The sequence below is a fragment of the Chiloscyllium punctatum genome, chromosome 7, assembly GCF_047496795.1.
Source record: "Chiloscyllium punctatum isolate Juve2018m chromosome 7, sChiPun1.3, whole genome shotgun sequence".
NCBI lineage: Eukaryota > Metazoa > Chordata > Chondrichthyes > Orectolobiformes > Hemiscylliidae > Chiloscyllium > Chiloscyllium punctatum.
In genome coordinates this window covers 40,666,261-40,688,407 of record NC_092745.1, presented here as the reverse complement: position 1 = coordinate 40,688,407, position 22,147 = coordinate 40,666,261, and the positions used below count along the sequence as shown (strand labels likewise).

At 45.3% G+C, this 22,147-nt stretch overlaps 1 gene segment (V, D, J or C); it reads right to left on the bottom strand.

Moving 5' to 3' along the window:
• Positions 1–10,895: 10,895 nt before the first annotated feature.
• LOC140479454 (Ig kappa chain V region Mem5-like) lies at positions 10,896–21,702 on the bottom strand. The segment is given in 3 exon segments: positions 10,896–11,770; positions 20,591–20,621; positions 21,290–21,702. Coding segments are annotated over 3 exon segments (642 nt in total).
• Between the last annotated feature and the right edge of the window lie 445 nt (positions 21,703–22,147).

Sequence of the window (22,147 nt, the reverse complement as noted above, 5' to 3'; positions counted from 1 at the left end):
AAACCCATGGGATTGAAGATGAATGTTTGACTTGGTTTGGAGGCATGTTTAGTGACAGACAACAGGGAAAGAAAGTGATGAGGTGTGTTCCACAAGGTTTCTGTGGTGAGACCTTAACTACTTACTGTATGTATTAATGAGAATCATAGTTCCACATTGACACAAAGACTGATGGAATAGTAAGCAGTGCAGATGGTTTTTTTGTTTAAAACTCACTCTGAGGACAACGGTGCTGCTACCTGGGCCAGCGTTTATTACACATTCTGTGTTATCCTTGTGAATCATGGAATCATCATACAGAGTAGAAGTTGGTCATTCAGCCCATCAAATCCACACCAACTCACCAAACAGCATCGCATCTGTACTGACCCCATTCCTGTACTGCAGCATTTCCTATGGCCAACTCACCCAGCCAACACATACCTCGACACTATGTGCAATTTGGCATGGCTAATCCACCTAACCAACACATCTATGGACTGTGTCGAAGAAACCCACACAGACATGTTGAAAATGTGCATCCTCCACACAGACAGTTGTTCCACGGTGAAATTGAACCCAGGTCCCTAGTGCTGTGAGGTAGCAGCACTAACCACTGAGCCACAATCCTGACCTTTGCAAAATGATGGTGAGCTGCCGTCTTGAACCACTGCAGTCCATGTGCTGTAGATAAACCCACAATGCCCTTAGGGAGGGAATTTCAGGATTTTCATCCAGCGACATGAGAGGAACAGTAATATATTTTCAAATCAAGATTCTATGTGGATTGGAGGGGAACTTGTTTTTGGTAGTATTCTGTGTCCTTCTACATGGAAATGATCATGGGTTTGGAAGGTGCTGTCTCAAGAGACTTGGTGTGAATTCCTGCAGTGCATCTTGTAGATGGTGCACACGGCTGTTACTGAGCATCAGTGGAGGAGGGAGTGTATGTTTATCGATGTGGTGCCAATCAAGCAGGCTGCTTTGTACTGGATGATATCAAGCTTCTTGATTGTTTTTGGAGCTGCATCCATCCAGGCAAGTGGGGAGAAACCCATCAAACTCCTATCCAAAACTTGACTGATCTTTTCTTAATTCATTTACTGGATTGGGCATCACTTGCTAAATCTGCATTTATTGCCCAGAATCAAGTGGGGTGGCACAGCACTGGGACAAGGTTTAATTTCACCCTCGGGCAACTGACTGTGTGGAGTTTGCACGTTCTCCCTGTGTCTGCCTGGGTTCCCTCCAGGTGATCTGGTTTCCTCCCACAGTCCACAAACGTGCAGGTTAGGTGGAATGGCCATGGGAAATGCAAGGTTATAGCGGAGTGGGTCTGGGTGAGATGCTCTTTAGAGAGGCGGTTTGGACTGAATGGCCTGTTTCCACATTGTAGGGATTCAATGAATTTCTTCACTCAGCGGGTTTTGAATCTTTGGGATACTCATCGATACTTAGGCATTTGAATAAATTCAAGATAACGATAATACACATTTGGGGAGGCAATGAGAAAATGGTATCATCACTAGATTCTTAATCACAAGAGCCAAGTAATGTTCTGGGCGACCTGGGATCACCGTAGGGCAGCACGGTGATACAGTGGTTAGCATTGCTGCCTCACAGCACCAGAATCCCAGGTTCGATTTTAGCCTCGGGTGACTGCCTTTTATGGAGTTTGCACATTCTCCCTGTGTCTGCATGGGCTTCCTCCGTGTGCTCCGGTCTCCTCCCACAATCCAAAGACGTGCAGGTTAGGTGAATTGGTCACGCTAAATTGCCCATCGTCAGGGGTGAATGTGGGGAATGAGTGTAGGTGGGTTACTCTTCGGAGGGTCGGTGTGGACTTGTTGAGCCAAAGGGCCTGTTTCCATACTGTAGGGAATCTAATCTAAATCCTGGCAATGCATGGAGTGGAATTTTAAATTCAAAAAGACTCTGGAGTTTAGAGTCAAATGACGACCATTGTTTGGGGAGAGCCGTGTCGGGCCCACTAATGTCCATCAGATTGTTGTCCTTGCCCATACTGACTGACATATGACTCCAGACCCACAGCAACATAGAATCATAAAATCCCTACTGTGTGGAAGAAGGTCATTCAGCCCATCAAGTACAAGCAGCATCTCACCCAGAACCAGCCCCCTCTCCTAACCTTACACTTCCATGTCCAATCCACCTAACCTGCACATCTCTGGACTGAGAGAGGAAACTGAGGCACCCAGCGGAAACCCATTCAGACACAGGGAGAACATTCAAATTCACACAGACAGTTGCCTGAAGGTGGAATCAAACCCTGGTCCCTGGCACTGGAAGGAAATGGTGCCAGCCACTTGGCACCCATTCCTCATCTCTGATCTAAATGTCTAACCCCTTATTCCCAGACTGGGACTCTGCTTTAGAATCCCCAGGTAGGGCTTCATCCTTCCAAACTCTACCCTGTCAGGGTCCTGGAGAATTTGAAATGTTTCAGTGAAATCTCATCCCAGCATTCTGAATTCTAGGGAATCCTGACCCAGTCCCCTCTCGCAATCATTAGACAATCCCTCAGCCGGTCACATGAACTGTGGCTGGGTTTGATCATCACAGTAAGAGTTTCAAGGGGGGAAGGAGAAAGAAAGACTCTTTCTGCTTTGAATCGATGCTAAAAACTGAAAAAGCAGGAAAATATTATAATTAAATATTGTTCACATACTCTTACTTTTCATCAAAGTGCTGGGTGAGGTGTCTTATGAATTTCAGGAGGTCACTGGTGGTGTCCTTATATTCTTTATTCTTGCCTCGTCCCTTGTTCATGTCATTGAGGAGAACGGAGTCAACCGAGAAGGAAATGAACAGCAGAGTTTGTTTTTTCTGTTGATTAAATTCACCTTGCTTGCTCCTCTGAGCACCTGAAGAAAGGGCGAGGCTCTGAAAGAGTATGTTTTCTAATAAACCTGTTGGACTATAATCTGGTGTCGTATGATTTTTGACCTTGTCCTCTGATCACATTCAGGTTATTCCTACGGGCACTGCATGTTCTTGCTTCTCCAGGCCAGGAGGTGGCGATCTTGACAATGGTCTCCATCAGAGAGGACCCACAAATCAGAGACAGCGACCAGAGATTACAGGCTCCTCAGTCCCAGACCCGAGCACAACGGGCCCCCTGTCATCCCAGTTACCGCTTGTTGCATCCCGGACCCTGTACATAATGCAAATGGTGCAACTGATCCTTCTGATTTTTCCCAACCTCACCAGGTCTCCACAATCGTTGAGATTCGTTAAATGCAGCCTTTGCCAATTAAGGACCCTGACTGATGGGAAACAGACTGAAATGGGTCAATAATACAGTATCGGGGAGTTACAGACACAGGTTGCCAAGTGGAAAACTGATGCTGTGGCTCTAACAGAGACAGTCACAGCGACACCCCCCAGAGAGTGGGGAAAGTAACACTGACACATTTAAAACTGTATTATCACAAGTGAGAATTCAAACAGCCACCCACTCCGTCACACGGTGTTGAAGATGCACTGTCCTCATCAAAACACGTTTGTAAACCTCTTCAGAACATGTCAGGGGAGAGAAACATTGTAAAATGTATTATCACGAGTTAGGGTCAATTTAAAACAAGGACAATGATGTTAAATGTTCCCAGCTGTAAACAACACTGGTATATTGATGTCATTATCTTATTAAACAATATTAAAACCTCGGCCAATCATTTTCCCGCAGACAGTGCGTTTAAAATATCAAGAAGCTTTCTGCGTTGTTGGTTTGATCAGTGACGTAGCAAGGAAGCAGCAGCTGCCCCATGAACTCCAACAAAAGAATGAGAACAGGCTTTTCATACGGATCTGGCTCCCGAGAATCCAATTCAACAGCAGGGATTAAAGAACAAGGAACAATACAGCACAGGAACAGGCCCTTCCGCCCTCCAGCCTGTGCTGACACATTTTGCCCTTCCTCACTGAAACTGTCTTCACCGACAGGATTCATATCCCTCTATTCCCTTCCTATTCATGCATTAGTGCAGGTATTTCTTGAATGACTCTATTGTGTCTGCTTCCCCCCCCCCCCTCCTCTGGGAGTGTGTTCCAGGTACTCAACTCCCTTTGGGTGAAATACTTGCCTCCCACATCTCTTTTAAATTCCCCTGCACTTGAACCTCTATTCCCCAATAATTGACCCCTCCACCCTGGGGATAAAAAGCCTCATATTCTCCACTCTACATATCCCATTCACTACTTTATAAACTTCTATCAGGACACGCCTCATTTTTCCGCATTCCAGTGAAAACAAACCCAGTCTATCCAAACTTTATTCAGGACTACTATCCGCCATACCAGACAATATCCTGATAAACATTTTATGCACCATCTTCAAAACATTCACATCCTTCTGGTAATGTGGTGACCAGAAATGTATGCAATATTCCAAGTGTGGCCTAACTAATGTTCGATAAAGCTGCAGCATAACTTGTCTATCCTTACACCCAATGCCCCTTCCATTGAAGGCAAGCAGGCCATAAGCCTTTTTTACTGCCTTACCTCCCTGTGCTGCCACATTCAGTGATCTGTGAACATACACACCCAGATCCCTCTTCATATCAATACTCCAGAGGATTCTGCCATTCACTGTAAAATTCCCACCTGTCCATCACCTTTCAAAATGCATCACCTCACATTTGGCTGGATTAAACTACATCTACCATTTTTCTGTCCATGCATCCAACTGATATAATATCCTGCTGTATCATCCGACAATCCTTCTCATTATCTGCAACTCTACCAATCTTTGTATCAACCATAAACTTACTCATTGGATCAGCAACGCTTTGCTCCAAATCATTTATGGAGATCATGAACACCACTGATCCCTGTGGAACATCACTAGTCACAGCCCTCCGTTCTGAAAACCGTTCTTCCATCGCTACCCTTTGTCTCCTGTGACTAACCTAGTTCTGCGCCCAATGCTGGGAACATTTTAGACAAGACACCTTGTTGCCAGCTCGTTACTGCAACTTGATCCAGTTCATTCAGAAATAGAAAAAGGACAATGTGCAGATTGTTGAACAGGCCCCTACACCTGGGCCTGAGGCAGGAGCCCAAGCTCCAACACACTGGCCTCACTTCACACCAACCTTCACACAGTATGGGGTCATGAACTCCGGCCATCAATCCCTCTGGGACCGGGACGGAGTGAGGGAACAGGGACAATGTCAAAGAGTCAATAAGGAGTAAAGCAAGATGGAGAGGGTGTGTTGGAACGTGCTTAATGCAGGAAACATACTTTGTGATCCCGACAATACTGACAATGTCTACGTGTATCACAGAATGAAAAAAAAGCAGCATCTGAAGACCATCTAAAGTCACATCAAGGTATTTCTTTTTGATATATCAAAGCATGCAGGGCATTTTCATTGTGGTATCCTGATTCGAGAGCTGTACTCTCTAAGATTGAGCTGGTTGAATCCTCGCAGAGTCCCAGTTTATTTGTACTGTTCAGTAATGTGGGGGAGACTGGGGTACACCTGATGAAGGAGCAGCGCTTCGAAAACTTGTGATTTCAAACGAACTTGTTGAGCTCGAGCCTGGTGTTGTGTGCTTTCTGACTTTGTATTGTGCGGGCACAGTGAAACAACTGCCTTCCAGTAACTATAGAGTACTTGCACAGCAGCGGAGGATTATGGGTAACGCCTCCTTCCATTAGCTGCGAACAAACCCGCAGTCATTCCAGTGGATTCCAGTGGGAATGACCTGTCAGTTGCTTCCCAAATACATGGTTCACCATCGCCATCTCCAGGACAATTCGGGAAGAGCAACAAATAACCGAGACGACAACGCCCGCTCCATCCCAAGAGAAATCAAAATAAATGGCATCCAATTCAAATGAACAAACTGGTGAGGCTTGAATTCATCTCTTTGAAAGACTGGAGCCTCGCCCAGAAACAGAGCTTTGAAATGGGTGCATCTGGTTTGTCCGACTGAAGGGTGGAGTGTCCTTCAGATTAGCAGTGGGATCAGCAAAAAAATAATTATACGCAAAGATCTAAAAAACAGACATCAAAGCGTGCCACCAAAGTGCAAAGATCAGTATTTGAAGCTCCACGTCCCCATCTCCATCCTTGTTTGTTGCTCTTCCCTAATTGTCCTGGAGAGAGCAGTGGTGAGCCATGAGTTTCTAGAAGAGGATCTGACAGAGGGACAAGTTCATGTCCTCGGCCTGAGCACAACTGCCTGACATGCTGTGCTTTTCCAGCGCCACACTCTTCGACTCCGAGCACAATTATCCCTCAGTAGAATGAGCTGTTGCACAAGAGGAAACGTGAGAGTGTTGGAAAGGCACCGGCAGCCTGGTCAGCCTGCAGAGGGGCAGAAACAGATTTGATGAATGAGCTGATACCCTTCTGAGCTGAGATGCAGACTCAGGCTTTCAGAGTCACACAGTTTACATTGTTACTGACCGTGGGTCCATGGGCAATGCTCCTGCCTCATCGTCAAAATGGTCATCGGATTGAAAGCCACCTCAGAAATGAGCATAGAATCCAGGTTGAGACTCTGGTGCACTGCTGAAAGTTGCAGTCTCGGGCTCCATCATTTGAGTCTCCATCCCCACCACACCCCGACCACCCCCACCCCCACCACAGGGGGCTCGACAAGATCCCATTCTGAAAGATTCCCTCGGGTGTCCTGCTCACTATTCAACGAGTGCCAACAAAACTGCACCAACAAGAGTTCTTTCCTCATTATCATGTAAAAGGGGAGCAATGAGCCAAAGGAAAATGCACACTAAGCGCAAATACTGAAGCTTCAGCTGAAAGGCTTTTTGCACCATGTTAACCTGCTCCCTGGGCATTTCCTTCCAATGTCCGAGATGGTTATCAGGCTGGGATGGAGGCTGACAGATCACATGGGATCCTTCTGGCAAGGTACACAAGGGCACAGTCCAGGCTTGCTGCAAACATTGAAGGGCTGGGAGATTCTCTGTGGCAGTTTCTCATGCACATCCTCCATGGAATTATCACAGACTTCACTGAAATGGAATGTACTCAGAGAGGAGAAGGAAATGGGAAGAATTAACCAGACAAGGGTGAGCATCAAGAGAGGTGGGAGTGTGTGGAAGATTCAGTGTCATTAAAATTCCCAACTGGGTTTCACAAGGAAAACTCAAATCGTTACTATGATATAACCGGGAGAATCCTCACTGACATTAACAGGCTGAGTGTCAGAGACCCCGAGCCTCCGGTGCCTGACTCTCTCTGAGGCATTACAGACAAGGACTGTTCATGTGTCAATAAAAGGAGACTTGGTTACATGGGGTTGCATCATGATTAATGACCGGAGGGGTACAGATTAAAGATAAATAGCCGAATGTTAGAAGGGAACATAAGGAAACACATTTTCACCCAGAGGGTGTTGGCAGTCTGGGATTCACTCCCTGTCAGAGTGGTTGAGGCAGAAACTCTCTCATAACATTGAAGTATTTCGATGTGTAGCTGTGATGCCAAGGCATACAGGGTTACAGGCCAAGTGCTGGAACATGGAATTAGAATAGTGAGGTGGATGTTTGAGCGACTTAGGCTCATTGGGCCGAAGGGCCTTGTTCTTGTAGACCTGTTGTAGATGTCTGACTCTGCCAGGACTCCAGCAATGTGGCTGACCCTTACCTGCCATTTGAAAGGCCCAGCAAGCCACTCAGTTTCAGGACAGTTAGGGATGGGGAACAAATGCTTGCCAGTCTTGCCAGTGACACACACATCCCAGGAAAGAATAGACAGCCTCAGTGGTAATGCGTCACCTGTACCTGCAGGTTTCAACCCCCACTCCAGAGACTGGAGCACTATCCTGAGGCTGGCAAAGGCAAAGATGCCATCTGCTGGATGATTGGTTAAACCATTGCTTCTCAGGTCAATGTGAATGTAAGGGTTTTCCAATCATCTCAGATAAAATGCCCGCCAGTGTTCTGACCAATACTTCTCCTATAACCAATGGCATTAAAACAGATACAGAAACAAAATACTGCAAATCTCAAATAGACGCGTGATGCTGGAGAAAGGGAATGGGGCAGCCTCTGTGGGGAAAGGAAGAGTTAACATTTTGGGGTTCAGTGATGTTTTATCAAAAAAGCAGCAGCATTTTATTTTATTCCATTTTAAGTTGTTTTAGATTATTTTATTTAAATTTTGTTTATCAAATTTAACCCGTTTGATTGGCACCACTTCCACACACATCCATTCCCTCCACACCAACACTCAGTAACATCTGTGTGTACTATTTACAAGATGCACTGCAATAAATTCATCAAAAGTCCTGAGACAACTGCTTCTAAACCCATGATTACTTGAATCAAGATGGACAAGGGCAGCAGATACAATGGGAACATCACCCCAGCAAGTTCTCTCTAAGTTATTCACCAGTTTGACTTGGAAATATTATCACAGGGTCAGAATTCTGGAATTCCCTTCATAAGGACATTGTGGGTCTACCTACAGCACCATCTTGTCCAGGACAATTAAAGATGGGCAGTAAAAAGACTGGTAAAAGTAAGAGTAGGCGTGATTTGGGACCAGAAGGTGAGACTGTGGTGTTTCAGTTATTCCCGCACATTGGTGTGACCACATCTCAAATAATGTGTGTAGTTTTGGTCTCCTTATTGAAGGAAGAATATAAATGCATTGGAGGTACTTCAGAGGAGTTTTACCCGATTGATCCTTGGAATGAGTGGGCTGTGTGATGTGGAAAGATTGGAAAGGCTGGCCTTGTTCTCACTGGAGTTTAGAAGAGTGAGGGGTTTTCTTGTCCCACAGTATTCTCCAACTCCCTAACTGCCTCCATCACGGGTCAGACCCTCGTGCCCCTTACTACACGTGGAATTGAACTGTGCAGTCCTGAGGCCTATACTTTCCTTCTGGAATTAAGTATCCAGGTATCTCCGGCACTCCCTGAAACATCACTGCTTTTTCAATTCAGCCTTCATTCCAAACTGCCTGAATGGGAATTCCTGTAGTTTTATACATTCACTGCAGATATATTTACCCTGAATCATTTCAATGCAATAAAGAAATGTTGATCTCACTTACAAATGAAAAATATCCATTCCTTCATGAGAGCAGTAATTGTCTTCATTCTGTTTTGAAGTTTCAATACTTTCCATTTATTAACCTCACCTAATGGACATGTCCTGAAGCAGTCTATTTATACAGCCCCTCAAACTAAACAAATCCCAGATTCCTATTTTCTTGTTTATCATTTTGTTTCATTCAAACCAAGTGCATGTGCAGGCTCCCAGCAGCTGAAGTGACAGTTACAAATCAGTTTGAAAAAGCAAACGAAGACTCCTTCCCCCAGTTCACCGAACTCTCACACTGACCAAACTCCCCAGCATTCCCCTCTGTGCTGGCTGCACTCAGTGTGAGCTGCAGTAATATGCTACCCTGCATTTTTCCTGTTTCTGATTTATATCACTCCATTATGTTGTGCTGTTGTTCAGGATCTGGGTTAAGCTCACTCATTTCTCAATCGAAAGATTCCTTCTTTCAACCTGAGAGACACTTCACATTTGCAACCAGGAAATATGACTTCAATGCTGGAATATGTTCTCAGGATTGATTGGCTCGATGATTTGGTTCAGTGAAGGAATTGCAAAGGAGAGAGCAACAACATTGAATTGCTTCTGGTGTCATCCTCTGTGCCCTAACATTTCACAGTGCCAGCTCCACACCCATCCATTGGCTTTGTCATTGAGAGTCAACTGTTCCCTTCCCACACCCTTTTTAAAATGTCATGTCCCAGAGAGGCAGAGAAGACTTCACCTTTTCTGGGAAAGATAGAGAAATATAGGATGTAGAGGAGCTGATTTCAGCCTTCAGGGTCTTACAGAAAGATGTGTACCATCTGTGGATTCTGGAGACAGATCACGGAGATATTCCTCACTCCGATAAACACCTGACTTTATCCTAACAACAGTTTCTATTCTTCATTATAAAGTATCAGTTTCAGACTGGACATTGCACACCAAGCCCCTATTTCCTCACATTGGAATCAAGAACCAAACTTGCCCCATCTCAGGATTGCCCTCTGAATGTGGTGTCAGTGTGCTGATGCTGTGTTTGAATGAAAGAACCACGGTGGATTCTGGTACTGAATCCAAGTGGTTTCTGAGCCACCAGCAGCCTCCCCGCTGTGTGAGGGTCTGTTTGGATATGATATCAGCCCCATGGGTTCCCACTGATACTAGAGCCATGGAGTGAGATTGCTGGAGCCACATGTGGACTGAGGAACACAACAGTCAGGACAATGAGCTGTTCTGGAATCCACCCTGAGCCCTGGATGATCCTCATTGAGATGGCCCAGGGGCTACAGAATATGACAGCAGAAGGTTTATCATTGATGGTCCTCCGTAGCCGTGATTCCCAGATGCCCCCGGACTGAACATTCTCAATCTGACACTATGGACACACGGGGCAATTCCGTCCCATTTGAAGAGGAAAGAAAAACCAGGTCTAATTTATGGAATATTTATTTCTCAAACTCTTAGAATTGTTATTCTGAGTAACAAGAGCCTGCTGGTCATATTCATAAATAGAGGGTTCCCAATGACACTAGCTCACAAACAGTTGAGTTGAATTTCTTGGCTTGGGATCTTGCTATGCCGAAGGGATGGGTGATGGAATTTCCATCAGATTATTGTGTTCCCCAGTGTCCTTTCCTGCCTTCCTTCTTTTCTCCATTTATTGGGAAAGAATTCCTTGGGGCCCTGCATTCCTTCTGAAAGTACCCCTTCTGGACACAGTTGTAGAATTGCCGTCCTGCTCGAGGGACATCATTACCCCCTCGATTCCCCCCTCTTGTTTCAGACCTTGAAGGTGGAGGTTAACACTTCATACACCCTTTGCCTGAGGTTTCAACTCTGCCCATTCCCAAAGCACGCATGAGACAGAGGCTGAATCTTCTTCATCTTTATTCCTTTTTCCAGATTGAGATTGACAGAAAACAGACTGCAATTAACAGCCCAGACAGAGGAAGCTGCACAAATTCATAGCCACATTGGAGATTGAGGAAAACACTTGTGGAGATTTTCTCAATGACAGAAGAATCCTGTCCCTTTAAACAGTGACAGAACCTTAAATTGGAACTGGTGGCTGAGCAGGAAGGAGATCTGGTTTACTGAAGCAGAGACTTCTGAGGTTCACATTGTTTTGTACGACTGACAGTCTTCAGCAACTTCGAGAGGTTTTACTTTGCATCACGAGTCATTACTGATCAATCGAACACTCCTAGAATAGGGTCAGCATGGGGTTTGATGCAGAGTAAAGCTTGTTTTGGATGATCCACATGACCTGCCTTAACCCTTGAACCTCAGACGTGTCTCTGAGCCAGTCCTGAGAAGGAAGAGAGTTGAAATTCAGTGCGGACAATGACCTTTGTCCTGCCAGCTCAGCCCGGTTCTATTTAAAGTCGTGTCTCCTCTGTGGACTGTCTCAAACACTCTACACACATTCTGATCTCCTGATGCTCTTGCTGAGGGGAGAGGGGAGGGTCACATGGGTGAGGGCACAGGAGAAGCGAGCGTTGGACTCCCAGTCAGACCCAGAGAGGGTCAGCAGGCTGCTGACACTGTAGGTGCTGTCCGAAGCTCGCAGGTAGTTGCTGGTCTGAACTCCGTCCGAAATGACTGCACCGTCCTTCTTCCACTGCACCTCCAGCTCATCGGGATAGAAGTGATTGGCAAGGCACACCAGGGTGGCAGTGCCCTTGGCATTGACCTGCTCCGGGGAGGGGGGCAGCAGGGTCAGCTTGGGCTGAGAGTTGTCACGGTCTGAAAGACAAGAGAAACAATTTTAATCCGGGCCTTTCAAAGGGATTTCAACTCTGAACATTCACTGGCAAAACAAACCATTTGAACATTTGTAGTCGATACCTAACAAATTCTATAAAAGGACAGGGACTTTTAAAATTGCTTCTTGGGATATGAGTGTCACTGGCAGGGTGAGCATTTATTGCTCATCCCTAATTGCTCCTGAGAAGGTGATGGTGAAAGAGAAGGGACAGTTTTGGGCCATCGTTTATGGAATGAGTGTGGGCAGCTGGAAGGGCTATCAATGGGGGAGCATTTGAGTGACAGTGATCAGAAGTCAGTGAGATTGAGAGGAGTCATGGAAATGGAGAACCACGGAACAAGTGTAAAAGTTTTCATTTGGGAACAAACCATTTTCCTAAACAGGGCAGGGATTGGGTAAAAGTGGGCTGAAAGACAAAATTCAGGGGTGAAATTTACCAGGACCTGAGGAAAGCAAAGAGCTGACAGAATGAAATGTGTCCAAATGAAGTCAGGGAAATCCCAATCATGTTTCATTGTCACAAAAAGAACAAGAGAATACAATTCAAAGAGAAAATAACTGGTACAGTTGGATGGAAAATGAGAAAATGAAATTTAAAGGAGAAGGGAGGATTACTGGTTAGTGATGGGATTGATTGTTACCAGGAAACAAAAGGAAAGGACAGAATATTATGAATGTCATATTGTACTGAGGGAACTTAAAAGTGAAGGGAAGCTCAATACTAGAACAAACTTAAAGGCTTTGTCTCTTAATGCTTGACCCATTCGGAATAATATCGGCAAAGTGGTACCACACAAACCAAGGAAAATCAAGCTTCTGAGGAATTTAAACTAATTAAAGAAGGTAGGGACTGAGGACACTTTATTAAAGCATCCAGACCAAGTAATAGGATCGAGAGTCTGGAAAGGATCAGGAATCGAACTTGAGGCCCCACAGGGTGGAATGGTGGATCAGTGGTTAGCACTGCTGTCTCAGAGCTCCAGAGACACAGACTCAATTCCAACCTGTGTGGAGGTTTTACACATTCTCCCCGTGTCCACTTGGGTTTCCTCCAACTGTCACAAAGAAGTGTAAGTTAGGAGGATTATCCATGGGCATTGTAGGATGGGTGGGATACTGTTTGGAGGTTCAGTATGGGCTGAATGGTCTGCTCCCACACTGTAGGGATTCTATGAATTCGAAAGGAGATACCTGTGAGAACGAGAAAGTCAATGCATGACTGAGGGTGTTGTACTTCGATGCATCGAGTATATGAAACAAGGTAAATGAGCCTGTAGCGCAGGGACGTGGCTGCAAGAGGATCAGGGCTGTGAACTAAATATCCAGGGATGCACATCCTATTGAAAGGAAATACAAGGGGATAGAGGGTCAAGTGTGAAGGAGGAACTGAAGGTAATCCTTGTTAATCAGGAAATGGTCTTGCCGAGGCTGATGCTATCAGAACTTGCTAAGTCTCCAGGGCCTGATGCTCTGCAACTCAGAGTCCTTAAGTAATTGGGTGTAGGAATAATGGACACATTGGTGATCATTTTCTGGCATTCTGTCGACTCTGACAGAGTTCCAATGGATTGGACAGTATCCAATATGACCCTATTTTTAATAAAAGAAGGGAGAGTGAAAATGAGGAATTGTACATGAGGAAAATGCTAGAATCAGTAATTAAAGATACAATAACTGATTATTTGGAAAGCAGTGACAGGATTGGTCCAAGTCAGCATGGATTTACTAAAGGGAAATCAGACCTGATACATCTTCTGGAAGGTTTTGAGAATGTGATCAGTTGAGAGTGGACAAGGCTGAATCAGTGGACAACAAAAACAAAAAAATGATGAAAACGTTCAGCCAGTCTGGCAGCATCTGTGGAGAGCAAGCGAACTTAGCGTTTCGGATTGAGTGACCCTCCGTCAGAACTCAGTGGATGTTTTGTGTATCTGAACTGTTAAATGGCTTTTGACAAGGTCCCATACAAGAGATTAGTGAGTTACATTAAACCTCATGGTATTGGAGATAAGGTATTGAAATGGAGAGAGAACTCGTTGCCAGATAGAAAGCAGAGAGTTGGAATAAATGGGTCCTTCTCAGAGTGGCAGGCAGTGATGAGTTCAGTGCTGGGTTCAGTGCTGGGACCCCAGCTGTTCACAATATACATAAACAATATGGACAAAGGAATTAAACGCAATATCTGCAGATGACACTCAGCTGGGTGGCAATGTGTGCTGTGGGGAGGAAGTGAAGAGACTGCAGGGTGACTTGGACTGGCTGGCTGAGTGGACAAATATTTGGCAAATGCAATATAATGTGGGTAAATGTGGAATCATCCACTCTGGTTGTAAGCAGGAAGTCAGATTATTCATGAATGGTGGAAGTTTAGAAAAAGGTGAGGTGCAATGAGAGCTGGGTGTCATGGTGGAATACTGAAAGGGGGCATGCAGGTGCGGCAGGCAGTGAGAAAAGCTAATGGCATGATGGTCTTCACAGTGAGAGGATTTGTGTGTTGGAGTAAGGATGTCTTGCAGATTTATACAGGGCCTTGGTGAGGCCTCACCTTGAGTATTGGGTGCAGTTTTGGTCTCCGAGTCTGAGGAAGGATATTCTTGCTATTGAGGGAGTCCAGCAAGGTTCACCAGACTGATTCCCGGGACAGCAAGACTGACATATGAGGAAAGACTGGATCGACTGGGATTTAGAAAAATGAGGGGAATCTCACAGAAACATATAAAATCCTGATGGGATTTGACAGGCTCAATGCTGGAAGAATGTTCCCAATATTAGGAAAATCCAGAACTAGGGGTCACAGTCTAAGACTAAGTTATTCAGATGTTGTGAACCTGTGTAATTCTCGACCACAGAAAGCTGTTGGGGACAGTTTGTTTGATAAAAATCAAGAGGGACGTGGTCCTTGCAGCTAAAGGGATTTATGGGTATGGGGGAGAGCGGGAATGGGATATTGACATTGCATAATCAGCCATGATCATATTGAATGGTGGTGCAGGCTCAAAGGGCTGAATGGCCGATTCCTGCATCTATTTTCTATGTTTCTACATTTCCAATGATCTGTCGATGGGCAGGTTGGGGTGTGGGGGATCTGGTTCACTCTGTCAATAAGAACTGAAATTACATCAACACCAAAAGGAAATTTGGAGTTGGAATGCATAGAACCTGTTTGTGTCAACTTTTAAGAATACACAAAAGAAAAAAAGAGCCTGATGGGGGAGCTGAAGGTGAGTGAACCCTGAGAGGGCAGTGACCATAATATGATAGAATTCACCCTGCAGTTCGAGAGGGAGAAGCTGGAATTCGATGTAATAATAGGAGTTAATGAGCAAGTTAGACAAAGGAGATGATCTATTTGCATTGCCAGAAGGCCTTAGACAGGTTGCCACACAGGAGGCTGCTAAATAACATAAGAGCCCTTGGGTTTTGGGGCCCGGTACTGACATGGATAGAGAGTGGGAATAAATGAATCTTTTGCAGGATGGCAGCTGGTGCCCAGTGCAGTTCAGCAGGGGGCAGTGTTGGGACCTCAGCTATTCATGTCACAATTAATTATATATTAATGATCGGGAAAAGGAACTGAGGGCATTGTTCCTAAATTTGCTGATGACACAAAGATGAGGTGAGGGCCAGGTGGAGTTGAGGAAGTAGGAAGGCTGCCGAAGGACTTGGAAAGGCTCATAGAATGGGCAAAGAAGTGGCAGATGGAATTCAGTGTGGGAAGGTGTGAGGTATTGCCCTTAGGTCGGAAGAATAGAGGCTCAACCTGTTTTCTACGAGGGGAAATTTGGAATTCTGAAACAGAAATGCACTTGAGAGTCCTCTTTCAGGTTTCTCTTAACATTAACATATAGATTCAGTTGGCAATTAGGAAGACAAATGCAATATTATCATTCATTTCAACTGCGTTAGAACACAAGAGCAGGTGTGTCCTGCTGAGGCTGTATGAGACTCTGGTCAGAATACATTTAGAACATTGTGAACAGTTTTGGGACCTGTATCTAAGGAGGGATGTGTTTGCATTAGGGGAGATCCAGAGGAGGTTTATAAGAATGACCCTGGGGATGACAGCCTGGTCTGATGAGGAGCGGTTGAGGAATCTGGATGTGTACTTGATGGAGTTCAGAAGGACATGGGAGGATCACATTGACACTTACAGAACACTGAGAGGCCTGGATAGAGTGGATATGGAGAATATGTTTCCACTCGTAAGAGAAACTCGGATCAATGGGCACAGCCACAGAGTTAAGGGATAACTCATTAGGACTGAGATGAGGAGGAATTTCTTCAGCCAGAGGGTGGTTAATCTGTGGAACTCATTGCTGTGGAGGTGAAGTCATTGAGTGTATTTAGGACAGAAATTGATAGGGAAGGTGACCAAACATAATGGGAAGAAGGCAGGAGAATAGTCTTGAGAAACACATGACCAAACAGCACAGCAGTCTTGATTGGGCGAATGGCCGAATTCTGATGTCTTTTGAAGAGACTCTGCAAAACCCCGGAACACTGAAAGCTCTGGATTGTGTGCTCTGCTGGAGCTGTTAGTCATCAGAACTTTGCGAAGTGGAGAGAGTGTGCATCCTGTTCCTTGTGGGAACTTCAGAGTGCTTCCTAGCTCCTGAAATACCATGAAGTCCAGGAAGTGTGGTCAGTGACAGCAGTTGGAGCTCCGGGTTTCGGAGCTTGAGCAGCAGCTGGTGTCAGTGCGGAGAGTCCGTGAGGCAGAGAGCTCCGTGGAGAGCACGTTTCTCGATGTGGTCACTCTGCAGCTTCAGAGTGTGCAGGGAGAGAGGGAATGGGGGAGCAGCAGACAGTCGAAAAGGACCAGGCAGCTAGTACAGGAATACCCTGTGTGCATCCCGCACTCCAACAAAAATTCAGTTTGGAATCCTGATGAGAATGATGGTTCACCTGGGGAATGCAGCCAGAGCCAAGTCCCTGGCACCAAGATGGGGGGCAGCTGTACAGGAGGGCGCAAGGAAGACTGGAAGAGTGATAGTGAGAGGAGATTCGAGAGTGAGGGCAATCAATAGATGTTTCTGCAGCTGCAGATGGGATTCCAGGATGGTGTGTTGTCTCCCTGGTAGCAGGGTCAAGGATGTCACTGAGTGGCTGCAGAGCACCGTGAGGGGACAAGGGGAATAGGCAGCGGTCATGGTCCGCATTGGTCTCAGTGACAGAGGGAGAAAAGGGATGTGCTCCTGCTGTCGGAATTTAGGGAGCTCGGGAGGCAATTCACAACAGGAGCTCAAAAATAGGAATTTTTGGATTACTCCATTGACCAATGCAAGTGAGGATAGGAACAGGAGGATAAGACAGCTGTATTTGGTGCTGGAAAGGTGGTCCAGGAGGGACGGCTTTAGATTCTTGGGTCTTTGGGAATGACTTGGTGGGAGATGCGACCTCTGTAGACTGGATGGGTTGCTCCTGAACAGAGCAGGAATTGAGCTTCTCGTGGGGTGATTTGCTGGTGCTGTTGGAGAGGGTTTAAATTAATATTGAAGGGCCGTGGGAACCAGGAAGTAATATCAGGGAGGAACATCAAGGATCACCGAATCCTGGAAAAAATTGTTAGCATCAGAGTAAGGAATAGTAACTTCTTAGGCAGAGTCAGAGTGAGAGAGAGCCAGCAATAAATTCTAAATCTGGCTGACTGTGCATGTATGGGACTGCACGGAGTGTGGGAATAAGATTGGGGAGTTACAGACGCAGATTACCAAGTGGAAATCTGATGTTGTTGCTGTAACAGATGAGGTTCAAATGAGGACAGGACTGGTTGTTAAATATTCCTGGATACAAGGTGTTCAGGAAAGATAGGAAAGGGGGGAAAGGGTGAGAGGTGTGGGATTGATTCAGGAGATCGGTGCAGAGCTGGAGAAAGAGTTGTCTCAAAGGTGTCAACGACAGAATTGATTTGGTTCAAGATAATGAATAAAAAGGTGCAATCAGTTTTTTCAGTGCAGTCTGTCGGTCACCGACTAGTGGGAAGGATGAACAGGAACAAACCTGCAAGGAATTTACAGAGAGGAGCAAACATTCGGGGATTTTAATTGTCAGAATATCAACTGAGATAGTAACTGGATCTTGGGAATGAGGAGATCCAAGTGGATCAATTGACAATGAGAGGACATTTAGGGAAGAATGATCATTGTATCATAAGGTTTAGGGGACAGTGGAAAAAGACAATGGACAATCCAGCATAAAGCCATGATCATGGATCATTTCACATGGATCACCTCCAAGTTTCACTCTTAGAATTTTTCATATTTTATTTTAAAACCGAATATGAATGAGTTACCAATCTAATATTTTGCCGCAGTATTTACGGTTGAGAAGGACATGGAAGTGAAGGGAATTTGGGAAATAAATGTTGAAGGCTTGAGAAGAGTCCATATCACAGAAGAAGAGGTGCAGTAATCTGTTCTTTAAACTCATGAAGATAGATAAATCCCCAGGACCTGATCAGCTCCATCCCAGTACTTTGTGGGAAGCTTGGGAAGAGACAGTGACGCCCCTTGTGGAGATGTTTGTGTCATCAACAGCCACGGGTGATGTGCTGAAAGACTGGAGTGTGTCTAATGTTGAGCTGTCATTTAATAAGGTCTTCAAGGAATACCCAGAGAATTATAGACACGTGAGTCTAATGATGGTAACTTCTTGGAGGGGATATTGACAGACAGGATCTAAATGCATTTGGAAAGACAAGGATTGATTAGGGATAGTCCACATGGCTTTGTCAGTGCGAAAATGTGTCTTACAAAATTTCTTTGAGGATATGACCAATAAGATAGCTGAGGGCAGAGTGGTAGACATTGTCTACATGGACTTTAGCAAGGCCTTTGACAATTCCATGCATGGACATCTGGTTAGTAAGGTAGATCAAATGGGATCCAGGGAGAGCAGGTTAATTGATACAAAATTGGCTTAATGGTTGGAGACAGAGTGTGGTGGTAGAGGGTTGTTGTTCGGACTGTAAGTCTGTGACAAGCAAAAGGATTGCTTTCAGGTTCATCATTGTTCGTCATTCATAGAAACAAATTGAACGAGAATGTAGGTAGTATAGTTTGTGAGTTTGAAGATGACACCGAAATTGGCGGTTTCATGGTCAGTGAAGAAGGCGATTTGAGAGTACATTTACATGATGTATTGAGTTAATAGCGAGGTGTTGCATTTTGGTACAAAAACCAGGCCAGGGCTTTCACAGTTAGTTATGGGGCCATGGGGAGTGTTGTCAAACAGGGAGACCAAGGGGTGGAGGCACATAGAGGATTGAACCTGGTGTCATGTGTAGACAGGGTGCTGAAGAAAACATTTGGTGCACTTGCCTTCATCGGGTATGGGAGTTGGGACATTATGTTACAGCTCCCCAAGATATTGGTCAGGCCACGGTTCCAATCACTCTGCTATTGGAAGGATAGCATTCAAATGGAAACAGTGTAAAAACGTTGACAAGGATGTCACCGAGATTGGAGTGTTTGCGTTCGAAGGAGAGGCTGGTTAGGCAGGGCTACTTGCCTTGGAAGCTCAGAGGCTGCAAGGTGACATTTTAGAGATTTATAAAATCATAATGGGCAGAGATAAGGTGACTAGCTAAGGTCTTTTCCCCAGGGTAGTTTAGTCCAACCTAGCGGGCACAGGTTTAAAGTGAAAGAGGAAAAATTCAAAAGGGACCTGAGGTATCCCTCTTTCAGGCAGAGAGTGGTATTGAATGAACTGCCAGAGGAAGTCGGAGAGGCGAGAATGATTAAAACATTTAAAAGACATTTGAACAGGTACATGGGAAGAGAAAAAGGATAGGAAATAAGTCAAATGCAGGCAAATGCGACTACGGGGAATAGAAAAGGTTTATATTTCATGAAGAATGTGAATATGTTGCAGATGTCGTGAAAGAAAATTCCCATGAAAGGTACAGGGATGAGGAACGTCAGTTAAGAAAATATATTGGAGAAGTTCAGACTGTCTTCCTTGGAGAAGGCTGAGAGGAGATTTGTTTGAGAAATTCAACATCAGGAGTGGTCTGCAGAGATTAAATAAGGAGAAAATATTACCACTCATTAAAGGAACGAGAGCGAGAGCCACAGATCGAAAGTAATTGGTAGAAGAAGCAGAAGTGAGACAAGGAAAAACATTTTCAGCCAGTGACTGGTTAAAGCATGGAATGCACTGCCTGAGAGTGTGGTGGAGGCAGCTTCAATAGAAACATTCCAAAGGGAATGAGACTGTTATTTGAAAAGGAATAATGTGCAGGGTGACAGGGAGAAGGCAGGAGAATGACACTCAGTGAATTGCTCATTCAGAGAGCCAGTACAGACAGGATGGGCAGAATGGCCTCCTTGTGCACTGTAACAATTGTATGATTGTGTGATTGAAAAGAGATAAAGCTGGGGGAAGTGGGAGCTCGGTGTCTCACAGTGCTCCTGCTGCTGCTGCTGCTGCTGCTGCTGCTGCTGCTGCTGCTGCTGAGATCAGTGAGATAAGAGACTGGGACAGGGAGCCAGAGCTCACATCAAACTCTGTCCGTGTCTGTCACACTGAGACTGACAGGAGGCTACTCACTGATTTCACTCCATGCTGCAGGAATGGGACAACAGGCTTAAAATGGACAGAGCTCCTCCACACGGTGAGTAAAACTGACTGACTTATATCTTGCTGCTTAAAGGGGGCAATGGGACGAAAGAGATACAGCTGGACACCCTGTTAGATACCCTCAATCAACCATTTCATTCACTGCAGCTCCCCACTAACACCTTCAACTATTCAGCATTTGTGTTTTAGCAAGTTTTGTATTTAAAGGGTTTACTCACTCAGTCTGAGCTTGGTTCCTTTACCGAACGTAAGCCACAGTGAGAGCTCCCAGTGCAGAGGCTGTACAAAAACCTCTGCTCTCTGTTTTCCTCTGTCATTCTCACCCTCTCCCTATCTCTCTCTGTCTCTCACTTACTCTCATCTTCTCTTTGTCATTCATGTTTTTCTGTTTTTTCTCATTCTGTTTTTTCTCTCTCTCTTTCTCCCTCTCTCTCTCTCTCTCTCTCTCTCTCTCACTCTCTCTCTCTCTCTCTCTCTCACACACACACACACACACAAACACACACACTCTCTCTCTGGGTTGAGTCCAGCGGAGTTCAGGAGGTTTGTGAACTTTTTACTTTGATGTTAAATCTTGCAGTTGCTCTTCACATCTGACCATGGATTGTAAGAGGGAAACTTGAGGCCTTCAGTGAGCGGTGGACACCACAGGGTCTGGAGTGTGTAGTGGACAGTGACAATCCCTGCATGGGGTAATTTGCTCAGTTCCATTTATCTATAACTGTGGACTTGTCAATATAGGTAGTGTATGTGTGTGTTCTCTATTATATATTAAATATATACAAGTGTGGGAGGTGTCAGTACAGGAGGTGGAACGGTGTGTCCATTGTTATACATTATATATAACAGTGGGATGTGTCAGTACAGGCAGTGGGACTATGTGTATATAAGTTTTTGTATAACTGTGTATCACTGTGCCAAGGCCAGCTCCTACTTTGCTGACAGTAATAATCAGCGACATCCTCATTCTGAACGTTGCTGATTGTCAGGGTGAAATGTGTGTTGTATACTTGTGTCCCGGTGAATCTGCTGGAGACGCCTGTGAATCGAGTTGTTGCATCATAGATCAGGAGAGAGGGTTTCCGTCCTTCCCGCTGCTGGAACCATTCAACATCAGCACTGGCACTCTGACTGGATTTACAGGTGATGGTTGCAGTCTGGCCCAGTCCCACTGACAGCACCGGGGGAGACTGGGTCATGATGATGTCCCCACTGATACCTGAGGGGTCAGAGAGAAACACAGTGAAGTCAGAACTGTCACCGATAGCCGGTCAAATGAGAGATTGTTGGAGACACTGAGCATTCCTCTGGTTTCAGAAATCTTCCTTCAATCACAAGTCAGTGGAATTGGAGTGAAATGGAGAGCAGCGAAAGATTCAAGGTTGAAGGAGAGAGATTTGTACCTGCGACACAGAATGCCAGGGGCCAGATCAGCTGGATGTGTGAAATCATGGTGTGTGCTCCTGTCCCTGTGCCTGGTTCCTGATAAACTCTCCCTTCACTGGGCTCTGCTTTATAAAGCTGCAGCCTGTCAGAGTCTATCAGAGGGTGTTCCTCAGTATGTAAATTGCATCAGGCAGAGAGAGACATGTCAGTTCCTCACACTTCCTGTTTAGTCTTTTTGTCTTATCCTTCCCTGGTTCCTCCCACCCTTTTCCCTTCTATCTCTTTTTCACCTTTCGCTTGAATATAATCCTGTTGTTTATTGACTTACTACCTCTTTTTCTTTTGATCTCCCTTTCCTTCTTTGTTGATTGGCCTGTCTTTCTCTCTCT